The sequence below is a fragment of the Telopea speciosissima genome, chromosome 3, assembly GCF_018873765.1.
Source record: "Telopea speciosissima isolate NSW1024214 ecotype Mountain lineage chromosome 3, Tspe_v1, whole genome shotgun sequence".
NCBI classification, from domain to species: Eukaryota; Viridiplantae; Streptophyta; class Magnoliopsida; order Proteales; family Proteaceae; genus Telopea; species Telopea speciosissima.
Window position 1 is genome coordinate 32,908,830 of NC_057918.1, and position 21,542 is coordinate 32,930,371.

The 21,542-nt window shown below is 40.3% G+C and overlaps 2 protein-coding genes across 3 annotated transcripts; one reads left to right on the forward strand and one right to left on the reverse strand.

Annotated features, from left to right (window-relative positions):
* The first annotated feature begins 478 nt into the window (after positions 1 to 478).
* LOC122653919 (ras-related protein RABF1-like) lies at positions 479 to 14,740 on the forward strand. 2 transcript variants are annotated; one of them, XM_043847880.1, is made up of 8 exons: positions 479 to 634; positions 964 to 1,046; positions 9,471 to 9,554; positions 9,842 to 9,936; positions 10,203 to 10,308; positions 13,364 to 13,453; positions 13,665 to 13,751; positions 14,652 to 14,740. In XM_043847880.1, exons 1-8 carry the CDS (start codon positions 610 to 612, stop codon positions 14,688 to 14,690), a joined length of 609 nt encoding a protein of 202 aa, XP_043703815.1. In that variant the 5' UTR covers positions 479 to 609; the 3' UTR covers positions 14,691 to 14,740. The 2 variants fall into 2 exon arrangements, with proteins under 2 accessions (XP_043703815.1, XP_043703816.1); XM_043847881.1 differs by lacking the exon at positions 9,471 to 9,554.
* A 770-nt stretch (positions 14,741 to 15,510) lies between these two features.
* On the reverse strand, positions 15,511 to 16,225 carry LOC122655093. Its single transcript, XM_043849330.1, has 2 exons — positions 15,750 to 16,225; positions 15,511 to 15,652 (listed from the first exon to the last, which is right to left on the reverse strand). Exons 1-2 carry the CDS (start codon positions 16,223 to 16,225, stop codon positions 15,511 to 15,513), a joined length of 618 nt encoding a protein of 205 aa, XP_043705265.1.
* Positions 16,226 to 21,542: the final 5,317 nt, after the last annotated feature.

The window sequence follows — 21,542 nt, forward strand, 5'->3', positions numbered from 1 at the left end:
CAGATATGGATATAACACTATTCGAGCCGAATCCAATCCGTTTACAACCCTAATTCTTATCAAGTGCTTTCCGATCCGTTTACAGCCCTAATCTTATCAAGCGCTTTTATCTCCAACACCTTTTGTCTTTTGACGCGTCAGGTGCCTACTGGCAAATTATGTGGTTATTGTGGGCCTAATGGTGTTATTGGGTTATGAGTAGGTCTTACCATATCTCCTCAATCCCCATGAATAATCCAACTTGTTTCCCAAAATGACTACAGAAAAAGAGAAGATGCTAATTTGGGGTTGACTGAAGCTTGGCTTGCGGCGTGCGCCCGCCCGTGCGAGTGCGGGTGAGGTGCTTGTGCGTGTATTAGCTGGTAGGCCATGCTCCATGGGGGAAGAGAAGAGAAGTGGCGAGAAGCAAAGGTTGCTTGAAGTTTGCATTTTACAAAAGAGGAGTACAGGTCTGTCATCCTTGATCATACCACACATTTTTCAATGATATATTCACCCAGAGACCTCGCAAAGACGATAGAACAACAAACACATTCACTAGCTTGAGATTCATCAAACACTAACTTATCTGGTCTGAGCCCTTGATATATCGGGCGATCTCGCCGCGCCATGGGTTGCTCTTCCTCTCTTCCAGGTTCTATTTTTATTTTAATTTGATTTATACTTTCTAAGAGTATCGGAATTCGGTAAGAAAACCCGGAAATTTTACCATATGGAGGAGTCTGTTATGTCGGCTTTCGAGATGTTCTATTTCGCTTTTTCGATCAAGAAATTTCTGGGTATTCCATGGGCTGAATGATCAAATTGTGGTCGATATGTTCAACTTCTTACGAGCAATTATCTGAAGTCAGCAGCCCTTAATAAATTTCCTTGAGAATTCTCTCTGGAAGTGTTTGTTTACTATAACTACCTTCAGTACGGGAAAATTGTAATCAACCATGGCTGCATGTTGTTTCTTTGCAGATAAGGGTCCTGGGCAGCTTGCAGATTTGAATCATGGAAACGCTGGAGCAGGAGCAAGTGACTCAAAAAACCTACGGGCAAAGGTACACTGTGTGTTTTAGCAAGTCTTTCTCGTTTCATCCCACCCCTGCGGCTTTGGTTTTTTCTTTCTGTATCTGGTTAAAGATAAGGGGTTATATAATTAGTTTGTTCTTTGTTAGTTGAGAAGACAAGGGACTAAGAATTGGGGAAGAAGGGGCGAACACAGAAGGCATTCCCATATCTGTTGTTCCTTGGTTTGTATTATACAAAAAACAATGACACTGTGTTGTTACTGTTATGTCCTGAAGTTGATAAACCCATGAGAACTGCTGATGTAATCCTGACTACAAGAAAGTGAATTACCAAACATAATGGGCAGAGTAGAAACTAGATTAATTTATATTCCTTAAAAATATTACTCAGTTGATCCGACGTCCAGAATGCAAATCTATTTGACTAAAATTGAAACATATTTTTCTGGGTATCCTTGAGAGAGAGAGAGAGAGAGAGAGAGAGAGGTTTTCAATGTGGAGGAAGAAGTGAAAATCATAATTGTTGATTTCGGATTAATGGAGAATGGGAATCTAATCATTATTCTTTCATTCATGTGAAATAAGTTTCAGGCATTCTGATTGAAAGATCTTCACTGATCCAAATTGCATATCTTTGGTGAAGATTGGAGATTATGTAATACAAAGCTGGAGCAACCACCAGAGTTTCATGGTTGGTGGTGAGTTTTGTAGATACTGAATCATTGTATAATAGATTGAGTGATGGGTTGGTTGAAGATGGAAAAAGAATGGAACTAAAGTTCGGTACCTTGGTGCTGATTTTTATATAGTTCCAGACTTCCAGTCAGTTGTGGAGGCTGGGCTTTCTTTATGACAGGACCCTTTTATTCAAGGTCATGGATATGACCTATGCAGTTACGGTGCTGGAAACTGCTGCGTAACAAGCGAAAATCAGGTGAAAACTGTGGATTATTGTTTACAGACTTCCATCACACCTTTGGAGCTGCGAGGTTTCTAGGCTATTAGCCAAGTGTGAAGCACGTTGACAGAAGAAATGAAACAGAGGACTTACTCACGATGGTAAGAATTCTGATTTGGAGCAAGTATGTAGCGTCAATCCTTGATTTCAATTTTTGAGTACCCAAAGAGTGTTTGAAGATAAGGCTCATGAAACTACTACGGAACTGGGTAGGGAGCTAACATTTGTTATGATTGGACAAATTTTCTTTGGGAACAATTTCTTCTAGGAATACCGAATTATCACAAGTTTTTGATACTTTTTGTCTTAGAGTCTTGTCTCTTCAATCCGACCACGTTAAGTTTGGATAAGGCTGAGTTCATGCTGTTGATGTAGTCTTGTCTCTTCAATGAATGAACTTCTTTGATCACTGAAGTTATGCTTATACATCTTTATGTTTATGGGATGAACTTCTGTGGCTTGTCACCCCACCCCACCCACCCCCCCCCCCCCAAAAAAAAAAAAGGGAAAGTAAAAGGAAGTGAATCTTGAGGTCTGGCAAATCTGTTCTTTATTCTTATTTAGGTCAATGGATCTCATTGAGGCTTCTTTGATGCCAAAAGGGAACCAAGCAAAGAGACGCACGGCAAACCCCTCCAATGGGGGTTATGTAATAGCATTGATAATAGCCTCAACTTTCAATGAAGAGGCAGTTTGGAGCATCATGAGGCTCTAGGATCATGCCCTAGCAAATCCTAACACATCTCTTATTTTCCCCTGGCAATTCTGCAAGGTGCTTACAGTGACTTAGCATAAGCTCAACGAATGAGTTTGGCTTTGAGTTTATATGTGATTGGGTAAAGGTTTCACATCAGCTGCCAACTTGACAACCTTCCTCTGTTTGAGCTCAGGACTGCAGTGCAAGAACATTGGGGGAGGTATGATTGTGAAACATTCTCCTACTAGTGAAGCATAGCAAATTCTTGAACATGCTTCAATAAATGAATAAACATATGTTTATAGACTGAAAGGAGAATTATCATGTCAGAAGTAAACATCATTATGGAGAATGGAAGAATAAACTGAGACTCAATTGTTCATACAACTACACTAGAGGATAATATGATTGAAAATTCGTAGTGAGTCCATACTATTAGATTTAAATTTGAGAAGTTATAAGCAAAAATGATTCGAGCGTTCTTAGGTTGGAGGTGCCCACTTGCCTTTATGGTATCATTATGGAGAATGGAAGAATAGAATTAGACTCAATTGTTCATACAACTATACAAGAGGATAATATGATTGAGGATTCGTAGTGAGTCCATACTATTAGTGTAGAGAGGACTGAATTAGGGTAAGACTTGGATAATCAATGTGATCACCAAGCACTTCTATTTATAATCATAATGAATGAATCAAAAAGATTACAAAATCAATGTGGGACTAAAATGAAATAATAAAACACAACTAAAAAAGAAGAAAGGTCCAGAATACCCCTACAGTATTCTGGACATATAACTAACACTCCCCCTCAAGTTGGAGCATATATATCATGCATGCCCAACTTGACTAAGATAGGATGAAACAGCTTGCTACTCAATCCCTTAGTGAACACATCAGCTAGCTGATCAGTAGACTTCACAAAGGGAACACAAACGAGGCCAACTTCAAGCTTCTCCTTGATGAAATGTCGGTCAACCTCCACATGTTTAGTACGATCATGCTGGACAGGGTTATGAGCAATGCTAATGGCTGCTTTATTGTGACAATAAAGCATCATTAGAAGATGGACAGCAACACCAATATCCTGCAATAATCCTCTAAGCCACAGAAGTTCACAAATTCCTTGTGCCATTGCGCAGAACTCGGCTTCAGCACTAGACCTTGCCACACTTTTTTCTATGCTATGTGACAAGGTTCCCACCCACAAAGGAACAGTAGCCAGAGATAGATTTTCTGTCAGGAGAATCAGCCCAATCGGCATTAGTATAGGCTTCAATCTTCAAGTAACCATTGGGAGATAAAAGGATTCCCTTTCTCGGAGCAGACTTCAAATACCTCAAAATACGACGGACTGCATCCATATGAGAGGAATAGGGATCATGCATGAACTGACTCACCAAACTTACAGCAACTGCAATGTCAGGGCGTGTGTGAGAAAGGTAGATTAGTTTGCCCACTAACCGCTGATAAGCACCCTTGTCAACAGGCTCACCCTCTTTCTCCCTAAGTTTTGTAGTAGTTTCCATAGGAGTATCTGAAGGATGACAGCCAAGTAGCCCTGTCTTAGTCAATAGATCAAGGACATATTTTCTTTGAGAAAGAAAGATGCCCTTTGAAGATCGAGCAACTTCTATCCCTAGAAAATATTTTAGGGGACCAAGATCTTTGACCTCAAACTCACGGCCAAGAAGAATTTTCAAATCCCTGATTGCAGCATCATCATTACCCATGACCACAATATCATCCATATAGACTATGAGAAGAGTAACCTTGTTACCAAGCCGTCGATAAACAAAGTGTGATCGCATTGCTCGCTTGTAACCTCTGAAATCATAGCCTTATGAAATCTGCCAAACCAGGCCCTAGGTGACTGCTTCAAACCATAAAGGGCACGCTTCAATTTACAAACCCTGCCCTTAGTCCTGTCATCAGAAAAACCTGGTGGAATGTCCATATATACCTCCTCCTCAAGCTCTCCATGGAGGAAGGCATTTTTGACATCTAATTGCTGAAGATCCCACCCAAGATTTGCAGCACAAGATAATAACACCCTGACGATGTTGAGCTTTGCCACTGGTGCAAAGGTCTCCTGATAGTCAACTCCATAAGTCTGAGTGAACCCCTTTGCAACCAGACGTGCCTTATACCTATCCACCGAGCCATCAACTTTTTGTTTAACCACGAAGACCCATCTACATCCCACTGGTTTTTTCTCTGGAGGAAGAGCCACAAGGTCCCAGGTATTATTTTTGTGTAGTGCTCTCATTTCTTCCAACATTGCTGTCTTCCACTTTCCATCTGTAGATGCTTCCTGTCAATTTCTAAGAATCGAGATAGAGGAAAGAGAAGATACAAATGCACGAAAAGAGGGAGAAAGAGAGTTATAAGAAACAAAATGAGATATGGGATATAAAGTCCTAGTCCTAGTACCTTTGCGAAGTGTAATAGGTAGGTCGGAAGGAGATGGATTACCAGGAAATGTAGGATCTGTGTCTGGAGCCGGCAATTGGATGGGTACTGGTGCTACAGTGGGATGCAATTGCCCTCTGGTGGATCTGCCCCTTGTATAGGTGATCATGTTGGAGTTGTCAATTCTCTTATGAAATTCACCAATAGTTCTCTGGACTGGAGTCAGCTCCCCCTGAATAGGAATATTAACAACACTATTTTCTATGGTCTCCCCCTGTAAAGGATTCCCATTAGGTGAGGGAGGAACAGCCAGAGGTTGTTGGGTAGTCTCCAAAGTAGGATGGGCAGCATCCAAAGTTGGATGGGAAGCATCCAAAAAGAGCTGGGCAGCAGCCGTGGGTGGTAAAGGGGGCTGGATAGCAGCCGAGGGTGGTAAAGATGGCTAGGCAGCAGCTAGAGGCACCTCAGGTAAAGGAATTTCGAAAGCCACATCTTCACCAACACTCTCACCCTGAAGAGGTGGCGAAGAATAATAAGAAATGGACTCATGGAAAATAACATCCATACTAACCACGGTACGGCGGGAAGGGGGATGGTAGCATTTATAGCCTTTCTGGGTTGGAGAATAACCCAAGAAAATACAACGGAGCCCCCAAGGTTCAAGTTTGCTTGGAGATTTGGTATCTCTAGTATAACACACACAACCAAACACCTTGGGAGGCACAATAAAGGAGGAATTACCAATCAAAATATCAGAGGGGCTACGGGAGTGAAGGACCCGAGATGGTAGCCTATTGATGAGATAGGCTGCCGTGATAACCGCATCCCCCTAATATTGAGACGGGACATTCCTCGCAAACATTAATGCTCTGGCCATTTCTAACAAGTGGTGGTTTTTCCTTCTGGGCAGGGGTATCAACACAACTAGTCTGATGAATGATTCCATGGTCAGCCAAATATTTTTGAAATTGTGATTCTTTATACTCTGTTCCATTATCACTTCTCAATATTTTGAGAGTAGCCTGGAACTGAGTTTGGACCATTTTATGAAAGTGTTGAAAGCATGAAAAAACTTGATTTTTTGTGTGCAAGAGATAGACCCATGTGTTCCTAGAATGACAATCAATGAAAGATACAAACCACCGATGGCCAGAAATAGAGGGTTTACAATTAGGGCCCCAAACACCAGAATGCACTAATTGAAAACAAGAAGAACTTCTTTTATTTGAAATAGGATAATTTGAACGTGTCTGTTTGGCCAGAACACACGCCTCACAAAAAAAGTCATCCTTAGTATGTAGGGTGACCAAACTAGGAAATAAATGTGCTAAAATTCCTAAAGGGGGGTGACTTAACCTAGAGTGCCACTGGTATAGTTCAGAAGAGACCATGGAGTTCTGGTGTAGTGGAGAAGGTAATGGTGGTGGAGAGAAGCGACCATCATCAAGCAGGTACATCCCACCGTGCACTTTACCCAATCCAATCGTCTTCCCAGAGGCCAGATCCTGAAACACACAATGAGAAGGAAAGAAAGTAACTTTGTTGTTAAGATCACGAGTAATACTACTAATGGAAAGAAGGTTAGTAGTAAAATTAGGAATATGCAAAACAGAAGTTAATGGAAGAGAGGAAGTGCAGTTGATGATTCCCTTTCCAGAAATAGATGAAAGGGAACCATCAACTACCTTGACCTTGTCCTTCCCAGAAGTAGGAGAATATCTATGAAACAAACTAGAGGAACCGGTCATATGATCTGTAGCCCCAGAATCTATGATCCAAGGATGGGAGGCTACAGAAGCACAATGACCTCCAAAAGGAATACCTGACCGGGCAAAGTGTGAACCTGAATGAGCGGAAGAATTGGCAGTAGCAGATGTAGTAGAGGCAGTAGTAGCGGAAGACCTTAGTCTCAGTCTGATGAGCCTTGGTCTTTATCTTTGTCTTGGTCTTGGCAGCCCTTTTTGCTTCCAAGTCAGCTGGTTTCCCATGAAGTTTCCAGCACTTCTCCTTGGTGTGATATGGTTTGTGACAGTGCTCACAAACAACAGTCCCTGTAGTAGAATCACCAAGAGAAGCAGTGTAACTAGGTGCAAGAGTGGAAGTAGCAGCAGCCTTGAGAGCAGATCTGTCAATAATAGGAGGGTGCAAAATGGCAGCCCTACGGTTCTCCTCAGATGAAACCAATGCATAAGATTGTTCAAGTGTGGGAAAAGGCTTATGGCCCAACACTTGAACACGAATGAGATCATATTCCACATTCAAACCAGCTAGAAAATCATAGACCCTAATCTTATCCACATGCTTCCTATAGGAAGCAATGTCATTAACTGTAGTAGGGTGAAAATCAGAGAAGTGGTCCAACTGTTGCCATAGACTGCGGAGAGTAGCATAGTATTTGGAAACAGAAAAATCTCCCTGAGTAGTGTGAAGTACCTTCTGTCGAAGTTCATAAGCTTGGGCATCATTGCCAAGCTGCCCGTAGGTTTCCTTGCAAACATCCCAAATCTGGTCAGCAGTATTTAGAAGAAGAAAATTATGTTGTAACTCTGAAGTCATAGAGCCTATTAGGTATGACATGAGAACACCATTATTAGCAAGCCACTTAGTCTGAGCAGGGCCTTTATCACTGGGTTTCACACTAGTGCCATCCATATGGTCGGTGAGACCACGGCCAGCAATGACAAAGGAGGCTGATCTGGACCATAGAAGGTAATTTGAGCCATCCAGTTTAATAGGGTTAGGTGGAAAACTGTGATATTCTGTCTTGTTGTTGCCATCATGATCCGAAGTAGCTGTGGAATTGGCTGAATCACCCATATTGGCAGCAGAGAAGTCCACTAATGTCTTCAAATACTAGGCTGAATGAGCCCCTAAAAAATCAGAAACAGCAGCAAGGTAGGATCCCTATATCGATATTGGTCAGGGTTTTGAAAAAAACCCTGATTTGTTGAGATCGATGAAGGGAATAAGAAGGCACCAAACTGCAGAATTATAACCCCAACTGAAGTCAATATAGCCCTTATAATGGAGGAAATAACCCTAAAAAAAACAGATCCAATAATCAGCAGCAATCCCTAAGATCGATAGTTGTCAGGGTTTTGAAAAAAACCCTGATGATGGTGAAATCGATCTCAAGGAGTCTTCACAAAAAACCAGAACTGTGGAGGCCCAAATAGCATTCGAATGACTCCTTATAAGTGGAGAAGAAGCATGCAAAAAATAAGAACTAATAGAGAGCCCAATCCCCTAGATCGACAATTGTCAGGGTTTTTGAAAAAACCCTGATTTGATGAAGATCGATCCTAGGAGGTCTTGAAACAGTGCTGTAAAAACTGAGATAAGAACTTGAACCACTAGGGAATACTGCCGGCAGGTTGTGGTCTTCAAAAGTGGAGTTGATTCCTTGTATGAGTAGTAGAAGCAATCCCAAAAAAAAACTGAAGCTCCAATTTCCGCAGGCTGCAATGGCTGGTTCTTATCGACAAAAATTAAATATCATTCATGAGGTAATGGGGGCAGCAACTGGATCGTATGATCACCTCATCAGTGCTGCCCTATGTGACAATAGAGAACAAGGGAGAAGAGAGAGAAAGGAGAGGAGAAATCCGAGAGAGATGGAGAGAGAAGAGAGATCGAGATTTAATGATGGGTGACCCTAATTCGAATTCTGCTCTGATACCATGTAGAGAGGACTGAATTAGGGTAAGACTTGGATAATCAATGTGATCACCAAGCACTTCTATTTATAATCATAATGAATGAATAAAAAAGATTACAAAATCAATGTGGGACTAAAACGAAATAATAAACACAACTAAGAAAGAAGAAAGGTCCAGAATACCCCTACGGTATTCTGGACATATAACTAACAATTAGATTTAAATTTGAGAAATAAGCAAAAATGATTCGAGCATTCTTAGGTTGGAGGTGCCCACTTGCCTTTATGGTAACCTTAGATTGTTGTGGCTAGGTCCTGGATTGAATCCCACCTTCACCCTTCTTCTTTAATCCTCCAACCACTCACTTCTCAGGAATTTTTTTTTCTAGCATTCTTATTTCGTTGACTTGTTTATTAGGTAAAGTGATAGTATTTTTATATTGAAACATATTGAAAAATTTTGAACATAAATAAAGTGAAGAAATGACATCATAAGAGTGCCAAACTGCCATCTGTATCATTGTTGGTTGAAGAGTGAATTACATGCAATCATCAAACTTCTTCCCTGTACCAACTCCTGAGTTATAAAGCCATAGGTAGGTACATCTTGCAAGACTTATTTCCATCACTGATCAGCACTTTTTCCCAGTTCTGTAAAAATAAGATGAAGGTGTATTTTTTTTCTTCTTTAAATGATATTGATACATTACATCATAATTATGTGCAGCTGGTGTTGTTGGGGGATTCTGGTGTTGGAAAAAGTTGTATTGTTCTTCGCTTTGTCCGTGGTCAGTTTGACCCAATTTCCAAGGTAAATATTAGCTGGTTGAATATGTACAAGCACATGTGCCATCTTGATTTATGACTAAACTTTATTTGTTAAACCGTATAGTTGTCAAGGCATCACCTAGGCAACCTTTGCTGGAAGGTTGCCTTGTTGGTGTCACCTTGTTTTTTCCCCTCCTCAATCGGTCAATGACATTGTGTCAACTATGATTAACTGTGTGCTATTCATCATCTGTGTTTCTTAAACAGCTTTCAGCATTTACTTTTATTATGCCAGAGTTGCTTACATCTGTTGATTGACACTGGGTTTAGGTAACTGTAGGAGCTTCATTCTTGTCACAGACTATAGCCATGCAAGATTCTACCACAGTTAAGTTTGAAATATGGGATACTGCTGGCCAGGAGAGGTATTGTGGCTAAATTTATTGTTCTGCTTATGTGTGGTGATTTTAATTTGTATATGCAGTTGCTATCGCACAACTCTTTAATCCTTCATTCTGCCAACACTCGAGTTGTACTAATTTGTATTAATTAATGGAGAATCATTCTCATGCCAAGAGTCATTGAACCGAAAAATATTTCCTTTACAAGGGTGAGGAACCTTGATTTACAAGACCTCACCTAGTTATTTTACCTGATATGTTGGTAATCAATTCATTTATTTATTGGTCAGGTACGCTGCATTAGCACCACTTTATTACCGAGGAGCTGCTGTTGCAGTTATTGTTTATGATATAACAAGTTCAGAGTCATTTAACAAAGCTCGGTACTGGATTAAGGTATCTTCACTGAGTAATTAAGAAGTTCCTACTATATTTTCTTCTATTCTTTGTTGGCTCTCTAGATTGGCTATGCTATGTGTCAAATTCCGGACTGAAATTCAATCGAATGCTCTCCCATTTATGTCCATGCACCCATTTATTTACAGCTGTCCATGTATTGGCATGCTTCCTCCTGCAGACCTCACGTATACCTGGATTTCAAAGCTATATTTTGCCACTTGGCCAACTCCAATTGGTCTGAAACTTGATAGGTGGGTGGCAGACCTTGGGTTTACCTGCTCACAAAAGCTGGGCCCCATCCAACATGCCACTTGGCAGTTTGTTGGGCCAACCAGATATACTTCACCCCTGTTTTTCATATTGATTTGGTATATTCTCAGTCAAATCACATTTTAAATCTTTCGAAAGCCTTGGTTGGCCATCACCCACAGTTGATCTGTTTGTATGGAGCTCTGAGAAAGTTATGATTCTTCATGTGGACAGTTGCTAAAGAAAGCATGTTTACTGTGAATTATCTTGTGCCAGGGGCGCTTGCTTGCTGAGTGTCTTATCTTTTGTGTCTCAAAGATGCTGAATCTGTTTTTAATTTATCAATCCATTGCCCTTTCATCTTTGTATTCGATATGCATTTATCAATTCATTGGCCTTTCATCTTTGAAACCTGAACAGGGCTTTTGAGGAATTGGATTATGTCAAGTGAGATTGCCAGTGCATATTAAATGGAAGGGTTTAACCAAAAGGAGAAAAGACTGTAAATTTAATTCCAGTAGTGGCAGCAGTTGTTGTATGGAGCTTAAGGTGATTAGAAAATAAAAGGCTTTTTGATAACCAAGCTGAACCTGCTCTAATGGTTCCTAAAGGCAAAGGGCTAAAAAGAACTCATCTTTTTGGGCTGTGGTTTGCAGTGATTCAGGGCAATAATACTGTAGAAATTAAACAAAATTGGAAAATGATTTTTGATGGCATCTTCATAAGCTCCTAAAGGGCTATGTAGCGGCATAAGAAGCCTCTTTTCTGTTTTTTATCTATAAATTTAGACTTGCATTCAACCCCCCCCCCCCAAAAAAATAAATAAATAAAATAAAATAAAATAAAATAAAATAAAGGAAAAGAAAGGATAATATCTTAACCATACGTCCATACCCCTTCTACTCCTTGGAAAGAAGCGTTTCTTTAAATTTGCTTCAAGTGTTTGGCAAATCAAATTATCAATCATTTTGTCCGTTGTCTCTTTGTTTGGATGTCTGCAAGGGTGTTTCTAAATTCTGGTTTTTGGTTAATCTTTTGTCACAGTGGTGAGATTGTGCACCTTTGTGAGGGATGGGTGATTTGTGCCCTTGGAGAAGGGGTACATGGTTTAGCCTATACTTCCTTTTTCCTTTCTCCTGGACGTTTGCCTTGAAAGAAACCAGTCTATCTGAAGTTTATCTTGAAGGAGATATTCCATCTTTCAAGAGAGAGTGAGCCATCCTTGCTTGGAAGGATTACTAGTTGCAAATTATTGAATAAGTTTTTATTTACTGAACATTAGGGGTTTCCTTTACTCATATAGAGTAATGGTGGGTAGAGGTTTTGGCTAGTGGTATTAGGAGGAGCTAGGCACCAATATGAGGCAGTTGGTGTTAGAGTAGAGGAAATCAAATTTTAATTGATGATTGCTCCTTCAGTATTCCTTTTTTAGCCAGAATGAAGGTGATGGTGGATGATCTTATGGACTCAAGTCTTATTTTTTTGGAAGGGGGGGTGGGTAGGAAGAATTGAAGGTGTTGGTGGCTTAGGTCATCATATTGCATTGATATTGCTTCTATGTTGCATATGATATAAGCATTAATTATATAAAATTATCATTGCTATATGACATATGCTGCACGCCAAGGGCACTTTGTCGCCTAGGTGCTTAGATACCCCTCCAACGCCTTGGGTTGCCTAGTTGCCTTAACAACTATGCATTCTAGTTGGACAACCATGAGAGAGTAGGCTTATTACCAGGTCCCAATTGATGGCATCTGAATTTCAATGCTGCTCCAATGGTCTTCAAAAGGGGGGACAAGGAAGCCAATGTAGTTGACCAATTTGGCACAGAAGTTTTGAAGAATGAATATGGTGCGTTATCATTAAGGGCTTAATGTAGGGTCCACTTGTGGGGCTAAGCACTGTCCAAGTCCTATTAAGCAAATCCTTAAGGAAGTGAAAGCCACTAATGGTGTCCAAGGCCTACTGACCAGACAGTGCCCTTGTGTGTACTTAACTGCCTGATACTATCTCTAAATACATGCAATGGTGTTGAAATTACTTTGGTACCATTTCCATAATGATAACATGACAGCAGAACTTCCGTTGATACATTTTATTAAACTATTAAAATTAGTTTCAATCAGATATCTGCACCTGAGGGGCGGGCCTTGGCAGTTGGCACAACGGTGAGGTTGCTCCATTGTGGCTAAGTGGTCATGGCTTCGAGTCTGGAAACAGCCTCTTTGTGGAAGCATGGGTAAGACTGCGTACAATATGACCCTACCCAGACCCCGCAGTGGCGGGAGCCTTGTGCACTGGATACACCCTTTTATCTGCGCCTGAGTCCATATGACTAACCTACTAATCAATTCCTGTCCAGACCTTACTTCAACTATTAGCGACTTTTTTTCTTGACATATTGGATGGTTCTGGTGTTTCTTTTCCCATCTCCAGAATTTTCATATTTATATTGAGCAGAACCATCTATTTCTGTCACCAGACCTGATTGTTTATATATATCTTTTCCAAGTCAACTGGTGCTCTAGCACTTTAAAATCCAGAGTATCTATAATTTTGAGAGTCCAGCAACCTATTCTCACTGTTTTATCATCATAAATTCTGAAATTTCTGTTCAACACTGGTAGAACTTAGGATTTATAGTGTCTGACATCAGCTCCCTTGAAATGTTTTATCGTCACTGTGAAGCAAAATTTGTGTGGTTCCTAATTGTGTATCGAATGTCATAGACAATGTTTTAGGAAGTTTATCATTTTGACTGACTATGTTCAAATAATTGACGGATCTAGAAGTATTTCAGGAACTACAAAATCATGGAAGCCCCGATATTGTAATGGCTTTAGTGGGAAACAAAGCTGATCTTCATGAGAGTAGAAAAGTGCCGGTTCAAGTATGTATTATGCTCCTCTTGGTCATCACCTTGTTTTCTCCCTTTGCCATTCCATTTTTGTCCTAAATTAATCTTCATTATCAAACATCTCAATATGATACATTGGGTTTCTTATATGAGTATTATTAATTTAAGCTTTGTTTGGCGCATTGCATGCTTTCATATGATTTAAAGATGATGTATTCAAATTCTATTTGTTCTATTTGTGAAGGATGCTAGGGATTATGCGGAGAAGAATGGAATGTTCTTTATTGAGACATCTGCAAAGACAGCTGATAATGTCAATCATCTATTTGAGGTATATTCTGATCATTCTTTCATGATAATACTGATAAAATTGATGTTTGCATGAAGTGTGCAAATGCAAGGTCTGTTTAGATGTAAAAACCTCTGACAAAGTAAATATGTTGATCAGACCAAACATTTGTTCTTTGGAATCAATATGGTAGATGGTCAAGGGGGGAGGGGGGGGGGGGAATGAGATCATCACCTTCTTGATGCTAAGAAATTTGTAAAAACATTATGGCATTATCAGATTTCGGAATTAAGCAAACCAAAGTATGATTGGTACCAGCTGGGATGGCACCATCCAAAAAGAACTTTGACACAAAGGCTTCTAGATCATTTTGCACAAGATCCCAATATTTTTGAAAAAATACAGCTTGAAAACCATCTGGTCCAGGTGCCTTGAAGGGTCCAAACAAGGACACAACCCTTCGAATTTCCTGAATAGAAGGTACATCAACAAGAGAAGAACAATGCTGATCATTAAGAACTTTAGGGAAAAGACATTCAATAAAGGTAGAATCAAGCGGGTCAGAGGTGGTAAAAATCGATTTAAGATGGTCCGCAAATAGCAGAGCCATAAGCTTAGGATCCTCCACCAGTTCACCAGAATCATTATAAAGAAAGTCAATTCGCCAAGTTCTCAAATTAATCTTTGACATAGAATTATAAAATTTAGTATTTCTGTCACCATCCCTAATATACAGACCAAACATTTGTTCTTTGGAATCAATGTGGTAGATGGTCAAGGGGGTAGGGGGCGGGGATGAGATCATCACCGTCTTGATGCTAAGAAATTTGTAAAAACATTATGGCATTTTTGTGAAACCTTTTTCACTGAGTTACTTTTCCTACAATGAGAAATGTTTTCGTCAGTTTGGAAACTGAATGTTCTTTAATTCTTATTTGGCAGGAAATTGCTAGACGGCTACCCCGGGAACCGTCTTCGTAATATTATGGAGTGATGAAATTCATAATTACTAAAAACCCATTGAGCTGGGGTTCCCCATCCGCAAGTGGAACCAAATTCATATAATTTTCATTGAAATCAATTTTGGGGTGTGCGATGGAAATGCAAAATTTTACGGGTGTGCCACATGTTTTTTTTGTTTGCTGGGTAATATTTTGTCTAAATTGACTTCCTTTTGTAGAAAGACAATGTAAAATTTCCTAAAATCTACTCTATATTGTGGTTGATATATTTTTTGCTCTTACAATTTTTCATCAACGTTCCTTTCTAGCCAAACATCCCATTGAAAATTTTCTTCTATACATTTTCTTTTATTTTTTACTTCATCACCAATGAAAACATTATTTAATTTCACGCTTCTTCTCTTCACATTATACCAAAAGGGGGCTTAAAATGAGATGTTCAACAATGAATTCAAAATTCTAGATCTCAAGGTTGGAATGCCGCCAAGGCATTATTTCAAGAATCGGGAACAGATCGGCTAGATCAGGTGATTCTGATTCCGGCCGATCTAGTTCTTTTCATATCAATAGGTTGATAGTTTCGCTCTTCTATCTCTTTTTTTTTTTTGGGTAAAGAGGGAATTTATTGATTTTGAAAGTGCACAGCCAATGGCATCATTAACACAGAGATCATGAAGCTACGGAATGGTATATGGCCAAGTTGTTTCACACACAAGAGACAAAGCCTTCCTAGTCAGGGCATCTGCTATGGTATTCATAGCCCCCGCGGAATGGGCATCTGCTATAGTAGTCATAGCCCGTGGAATATATGAGAAAGCCATAGAAGTAAAAGAAGAGAGTCACTGCTCATCAGCAACAACATCCGCTACATCTGATGGTGGTGGTCTACTGCGATTTTGAATGAGCTCCACTGCTTCTTTGCAATCAGATTCAACTAAGACATTTGTGTAGCCTGCATCCATAGCCTCTGTTAAAGCATTTCTAATTGCCAGAATTTCAACTTGAGTGACTGATCCAAGCCGTAGAGGAATTGAAATAGCCTTCAAGTGAGATCCCCTATGGTCTCTAATGATCAAACCCAGTCCTCCCTTTGAACTCCCTCGAAAGAGCCGCATCACATTTAATCTTAATAGACCCAACCGGTGGAGGCTCCCAGTGTTGACATGTAGGGCTTGCACCAACTGGACTTGCAAGAGGGGCTGAAGGAACAACTGTAGCGTTGGAAAACTCCAGAAAAGTTTTCTCAGCCGTTGCAATAACTTCTAATGGAGACCATTGCCTCTCATTAAAAGCCAAGTCGTTTCGAGCCCGCCAAAGGTACCAACAAATGAAGGAAGGCCTGGATAATGAATCATGCGCCTTCTTGTTGTCCACACGGAATAGATCATCCCAGCTTTGAAGCCAATCTGTAAGCTTTGGTGTTGTATTTGTCGGTGGAAAATAGTGCAGTGAACACCCGAACCACACACTCCTTGTAAAGGGGCTATCAAATAAGACATGATCACTAGATTCCATAGTAGCTCCACACCTTAGACATACTGGATCAACCTGCATCTGCCTGGAGATTAAACCTACTCCAGTGGCTATAACATCGTTACAGGACCTCCATACAAAACTTTTAATTTTGGGTAAGGTTTGAATCGCCCAAATGCGATTCTAGACTGCCTCTGATATCAACTCCCATTGGTGGATTCCCGAGGATGATGCTCTCACTCGAGTGGACTCCTCTTTCTGAAGCAGCAATTTATAGGCCGATTTAATTGAAAATTGCCCAGTTTTTTATCCAGGCCGATTCCGAAATCAGCTGGACGATTCAGATCCCAATTCCGGGTTTTTAGACCTAGTTTCAAGGGCTTCTGGCATAAATAGAAATTGGAAAAGAGATCACTGTCGGGGCCTCTAGAGCTTGCATGCGCACACTGATCAATGGGAGTCTGCATAAGTATTTCCCTTGTGTATGATTTTCACTTTTCCATGGGGGCAGCATAGTACTTTAGCGTGCTTCTATGTCTAGACGCAACAGCCACACAACCATGTAGCTTTTTCCCCATAGAAATTATACAATGAGCTAGAAAGGTATATAAAGGTATGATTACCAAGCAAAAGTGCTTTGTAATCAAACTAAAAGGTCTATAGTTCACATTGGATCTGGTGAAAGATAGGGAAATCAAGCAAAGATTGGTGTTCAATGATTATCCTGAAGTACAGAAGAGTTTAAAATCTGAAAATTTTGAGGTGCCTAAATTGCCATGCATTCTGAGTTAGACTTCCCATGCCCCGTTGGCTTCTATGGTTCTCATAGGAACCGATGCTAACCCGGTACATGTGTGTGGGGCACGTATGTGCGTACTTGGGGGACTAGTCGGGCCAAAGGTCCAAACATCCTCGTTAGCAAAAAAAATCTATATATAAAATAGTTTTCATGCACCATTTTTGAAAGAAAAGTACACCCATCTAGGGTCATAAATACTCTGTCCCTTATGGTATGAAATCAATAATACCCCTACTGTTCTTCGAGACCCTTTGCACACCATCCAAACTCCTCAGTCAAGGGTTCTCTCTTTACCGTGGGCGAGGGAAAACTGTCTCCTATCTATATTAGTAGGCACTATATTGCACTAGCAGATCATTTAGCCCTTAAAGCTAATTGTGAGATAGTCATCAAGGGAATACGTATTAGACTACAAATGTTTTAGGGGAGAGGGTTCGATGTCGGTGTAGCCGAAGAAATCTACACGCCACATCAATGGCTGTCTTGAAAAAAGAAAAACCATGAGTGAGAAGTCGCATTCTGACTAGGTGTTTAAGTTTGGGCCAACTGTCGGCCCGAGCCCGCCATGAGCCCGAACAAGACTTGGGCTGGGTTTTTCAACCCTGAGGGCGGGTTAGGTTGAAATTTTTAGGCCCTGGGTCAGGGTTGGGCTGGGCTAGAGTTGAGTCCTTGGGCTAAGCCCAGCTTGGCCCGACCTTGTGTTAGGTTCTGCTTTACAATTTATTGTTTATATTTTGCAATTTTTGTTTAGTATTTAATTATCTATTGGTTACAAAAAAAAAAAAGGCAAATTATCTATTGAACGAAATTTTTTGCAATTTTAAGATTGGGTTAAGTTTTTTAACCCAAAGAAAAGTCTAATAGTCAATTGAGTATGAAACAAACCAATACCCAATCACATGCGTCTTATTTTTTTAATGCATAGACGACGTAAATGGCAAAAAAGCAGGGCAAGTCAGGGCCAACCAGGCCCTAGCAAAAATCAGGGTCAAGCAGGGTCAGCCTGGCCCAATCAGGGCTGGACTGGGTTGAGGCCTGACAAGGTTGGGCCTAGGCTGAGATATCTTAGCTCGATCTAGGGCTTGGTTGGGCTTGGGTTAAGCTAAGAGGACTCATGGTTGGGTTAGGGTTTTAAAAAACTCGGTCCAACCGGGCCCTATTTCATCCATAATTTTGACATTATGGGAATGTTTTTTTCCCATGTTTTATTTAGATCTTCTATTACCTATGTATGATAAAAAAAAGTATAATTCCCTTTCGCACAAAAAAGGATCTTTGTCAGTTCAAGGTCACACCACTGAAAACTATCACCATGAATTCCTTTATACTTAGAGAAGATCGATAAAACACTAAAAGGACATAGTAGCTAGCCCATATATCTTGTGAACATCCCTTAGAAGCTATCTGTTTATTATGGTCCCAGTCCCCACATATGATGGCCACGGAATATTACTTATTTTATGATTTGTAATTTTTTCACAATTCGTTTGTGTAAAAAAGAAAAAAGAAAATATCATTTGCATGAAAAATTTTATAACTAAACAAATGAGACCGAAATGAACTACCTTTATCTTTGCAAAATTTTTTCCTAAGCAATCTTTTAATCGGGCGGGTTGAACAAATTAATTGGTGGGTTATGATATTTTTAACATTGATTACGTGGAAGCAGCTTGCCCTTACTTTTTTAAGTCTCACACTCTCACCTACTTTTGATGTAATAAATATTGTCCCCCAAGGATGTGGGATCTGGCTCTCCTCCAACTGTGGCAGGTGCTGGATGATCCAGCCCAGCAAAAACACCCAAAAACAGGGGGGTTGGTCATTTCATAGGGGCCCCACTTGGGTCCCACCTATGTAATGACCAAAACCACCCTTGTTTGGGCTAGACCCTCCAGCTCCCGCCACAGAGTCAAATTGAAGGGTGTGACATTGTATTATATTGTTGTACTACTAGGTACCAATACAAACTATTGACATCACTCGCAAGTTTTTTTTCTTCTTTTTTTGGTGGGATGATGAGGATCTTAGATTAGATGAGGAACAGGAGATCTCAACTTCAAAACTATGTGTTGTGGGAGCACTTGGTTTTTCAGGTCTCTTACGCTTTCTCTGCCTCTCCAATAAGTGAGATAAATTGTTAGAGTTGGAGGTTATAAGTTATAATCTCACATAAGTTTGTTTACGTCTTTGGTGCCTTCATATACTAAAGACCCTGTACGAGTTTTAAATGTGTAGATTTAAAAAAGAAAAAGAAAAAGAAAAAATATGTGATTCCCCTCCGTACAAAAAAGATCTTATTAATTGAAGGTCAACACCACTAAAAACTATCCGGCCCCCATGAATTTCTTTAGACTTTAGAGAAGATTGATTAAACGCTAAAGGACATATTAGCCCATATATCTTGTGAGCATCCCTTAGAAGCTATCTGGTTATTATGGTCCCAATCCCCACACATGATGGCCAAGGGATATTACTTATCATATGATTTGCAAGCTAATAGGGTCTCCACTAGTTGGGGAAAAGAATGCTAATTGGTCATGTAGCTCATATATGCCTAGACTCAAGAGTGCGTAAAGTTACTGTTCCACCCCATGAAAAAAAAAAAATCATCCATGTTAATACCTGTGTGCACTCTCATTGGTCCACACGTCTAAATAGCGATCTCTTGCCCTTGTGTAAAAAATACCAAAAAAAATTTTAAATAAATTTTACACTGAAACAAAAAGGACCAAAATGAACTATCGTTATCTTTGGAATTTTTATCATTTCAAGTGCGGTGCACGTTTAAAGTGCATCGGTTGATGCACCTCACTTGTGCATTTTTAAAAATCCAATGCATAAGTGAGATGCACTAGGCGGTGCACCGTACTTGAGAGGATGAAAATCCTTTATCTTTGTGAAATTTTGTCGTAAGCAATCTTTTTCCATTGGTGGGTTGTGATATTTTGAAAATTGAGTACGTGGAAGTGATTTGGCTTTACTTTTTAAGTTTCACACTCTCAACTAGTTTTGATGAAACTACATTCTCCCCCCAAGGATGTGGCATTGTACTAACTACCAAAATAAATTAACAATATCACCCACAAGTTAAAGGGATCTTTACCCCCCAGTACTGGGGGCGCTGCTGTGCGCATCGTGCGGCGCAACAGCGCCCATGTGTGCACGGTGGGCTCACTGTGCACACATGGGCGCTACTATGCTGCACGATGCGCATAGCAGTGTCCCCAGTACTGGGGGCGATAATTTTCCCAAGTTAAAGAGTTTAATTAATGCAATTTACCACATCATCATCATCACATGGGACAAAGCCCTACCAACTGAACTAGGGTGCTGCAGTCCCTTATGGGTGTGTTAAAAGTTGAAACTGAATGTGAATGAACACTCATCTCGATCCTTTCCAATTACTTGGCATCCAACTCTTCTCCAACCACCAATCCAACGGTTAGGAGGATTTGGACAAGCATCCCAACACTTAGGGATGGGACCTTTATCTCCTCCATTTCCTGGGCAAGTACATTTCCCCAAGTTCCTCTAATAGAGGAGGCAAAAATGACCACCCTACCCCTACCCGAATATATTTCCCGGGTGGGTCCACCCCCCTCTATTAGAGGAACTTGGAGAAATGGAGCGGGCAGGAAATGGAGCAAATAAAAATACCCTCGGGATGGATCTTTATCACTTGCGGTTCCATGCCCGGTATAGTTCCCTAGTGCCCCTAACAAGGGGGATAAAAAGACCATTCTACCCCCTGACCGAACATACTACCCAGGTGGGGTCCACCCCCTGTTATTAGAGGCACTAGGGAACCGTACCAGGTAGGAGGACCGCAGGTGAAAAAAATTCCCCTAGGGATGCATGTCCAAGTCTTCTCTACCATTGGATGGGTGGTTGGAGAGGATCTTTTTCCTTTCTCATGGCCCCTTTGGGTGTGTTGAAACTGAATGTCAACAAACACCCATTACAGATCTCAGTCATACTCTCATGGAGGTGCAGAAAACGAAGCCTATAATAATATAGAAAAGAATGAAAACACAAATAACAATCACATAATTGAACACAAGGATTTATATGGTTCGGCAAGATTGCCTACATCTACGGTGAGAGGAGATCTATTTCACTATCAGTGAAAATTAGGGTTACAGTCACTCTTCCTCACACCTCTCTCAGATTCCATTACAGAAAAACCCCTTGCTACAAATTTATAGTGAAACCTTATGTAGTTATTTTACTAAAATACACATAGTCCTAAAAAAATTTTCTTAACCCCCCTTTGGCCCCTACCGCCTTTTAATGACCCTTCAAAATCAACCCATTAATCCAAGCAACAGAATACAAGACATCATACACCCCCCACTAAGAGGAAGTGAAGGAAGGGAGACTTATAGATGTATATCTGGGCTGCCTCTACTGACTAACTTGTCTTCAGAGTGCAACTCTTTACCAATCTAGTTTCATGAATGATTTTAGTAATCGATATTGGTATTAGTACCGGTCTCTGTCGATATTGATCCGATACCGATCCGGATCAGTCCGTATTGGTCAGGTTTACCCATGTTTTCTTCAACAACAAAACAAACAAAAAAAAAAAAAAAAAAAAAA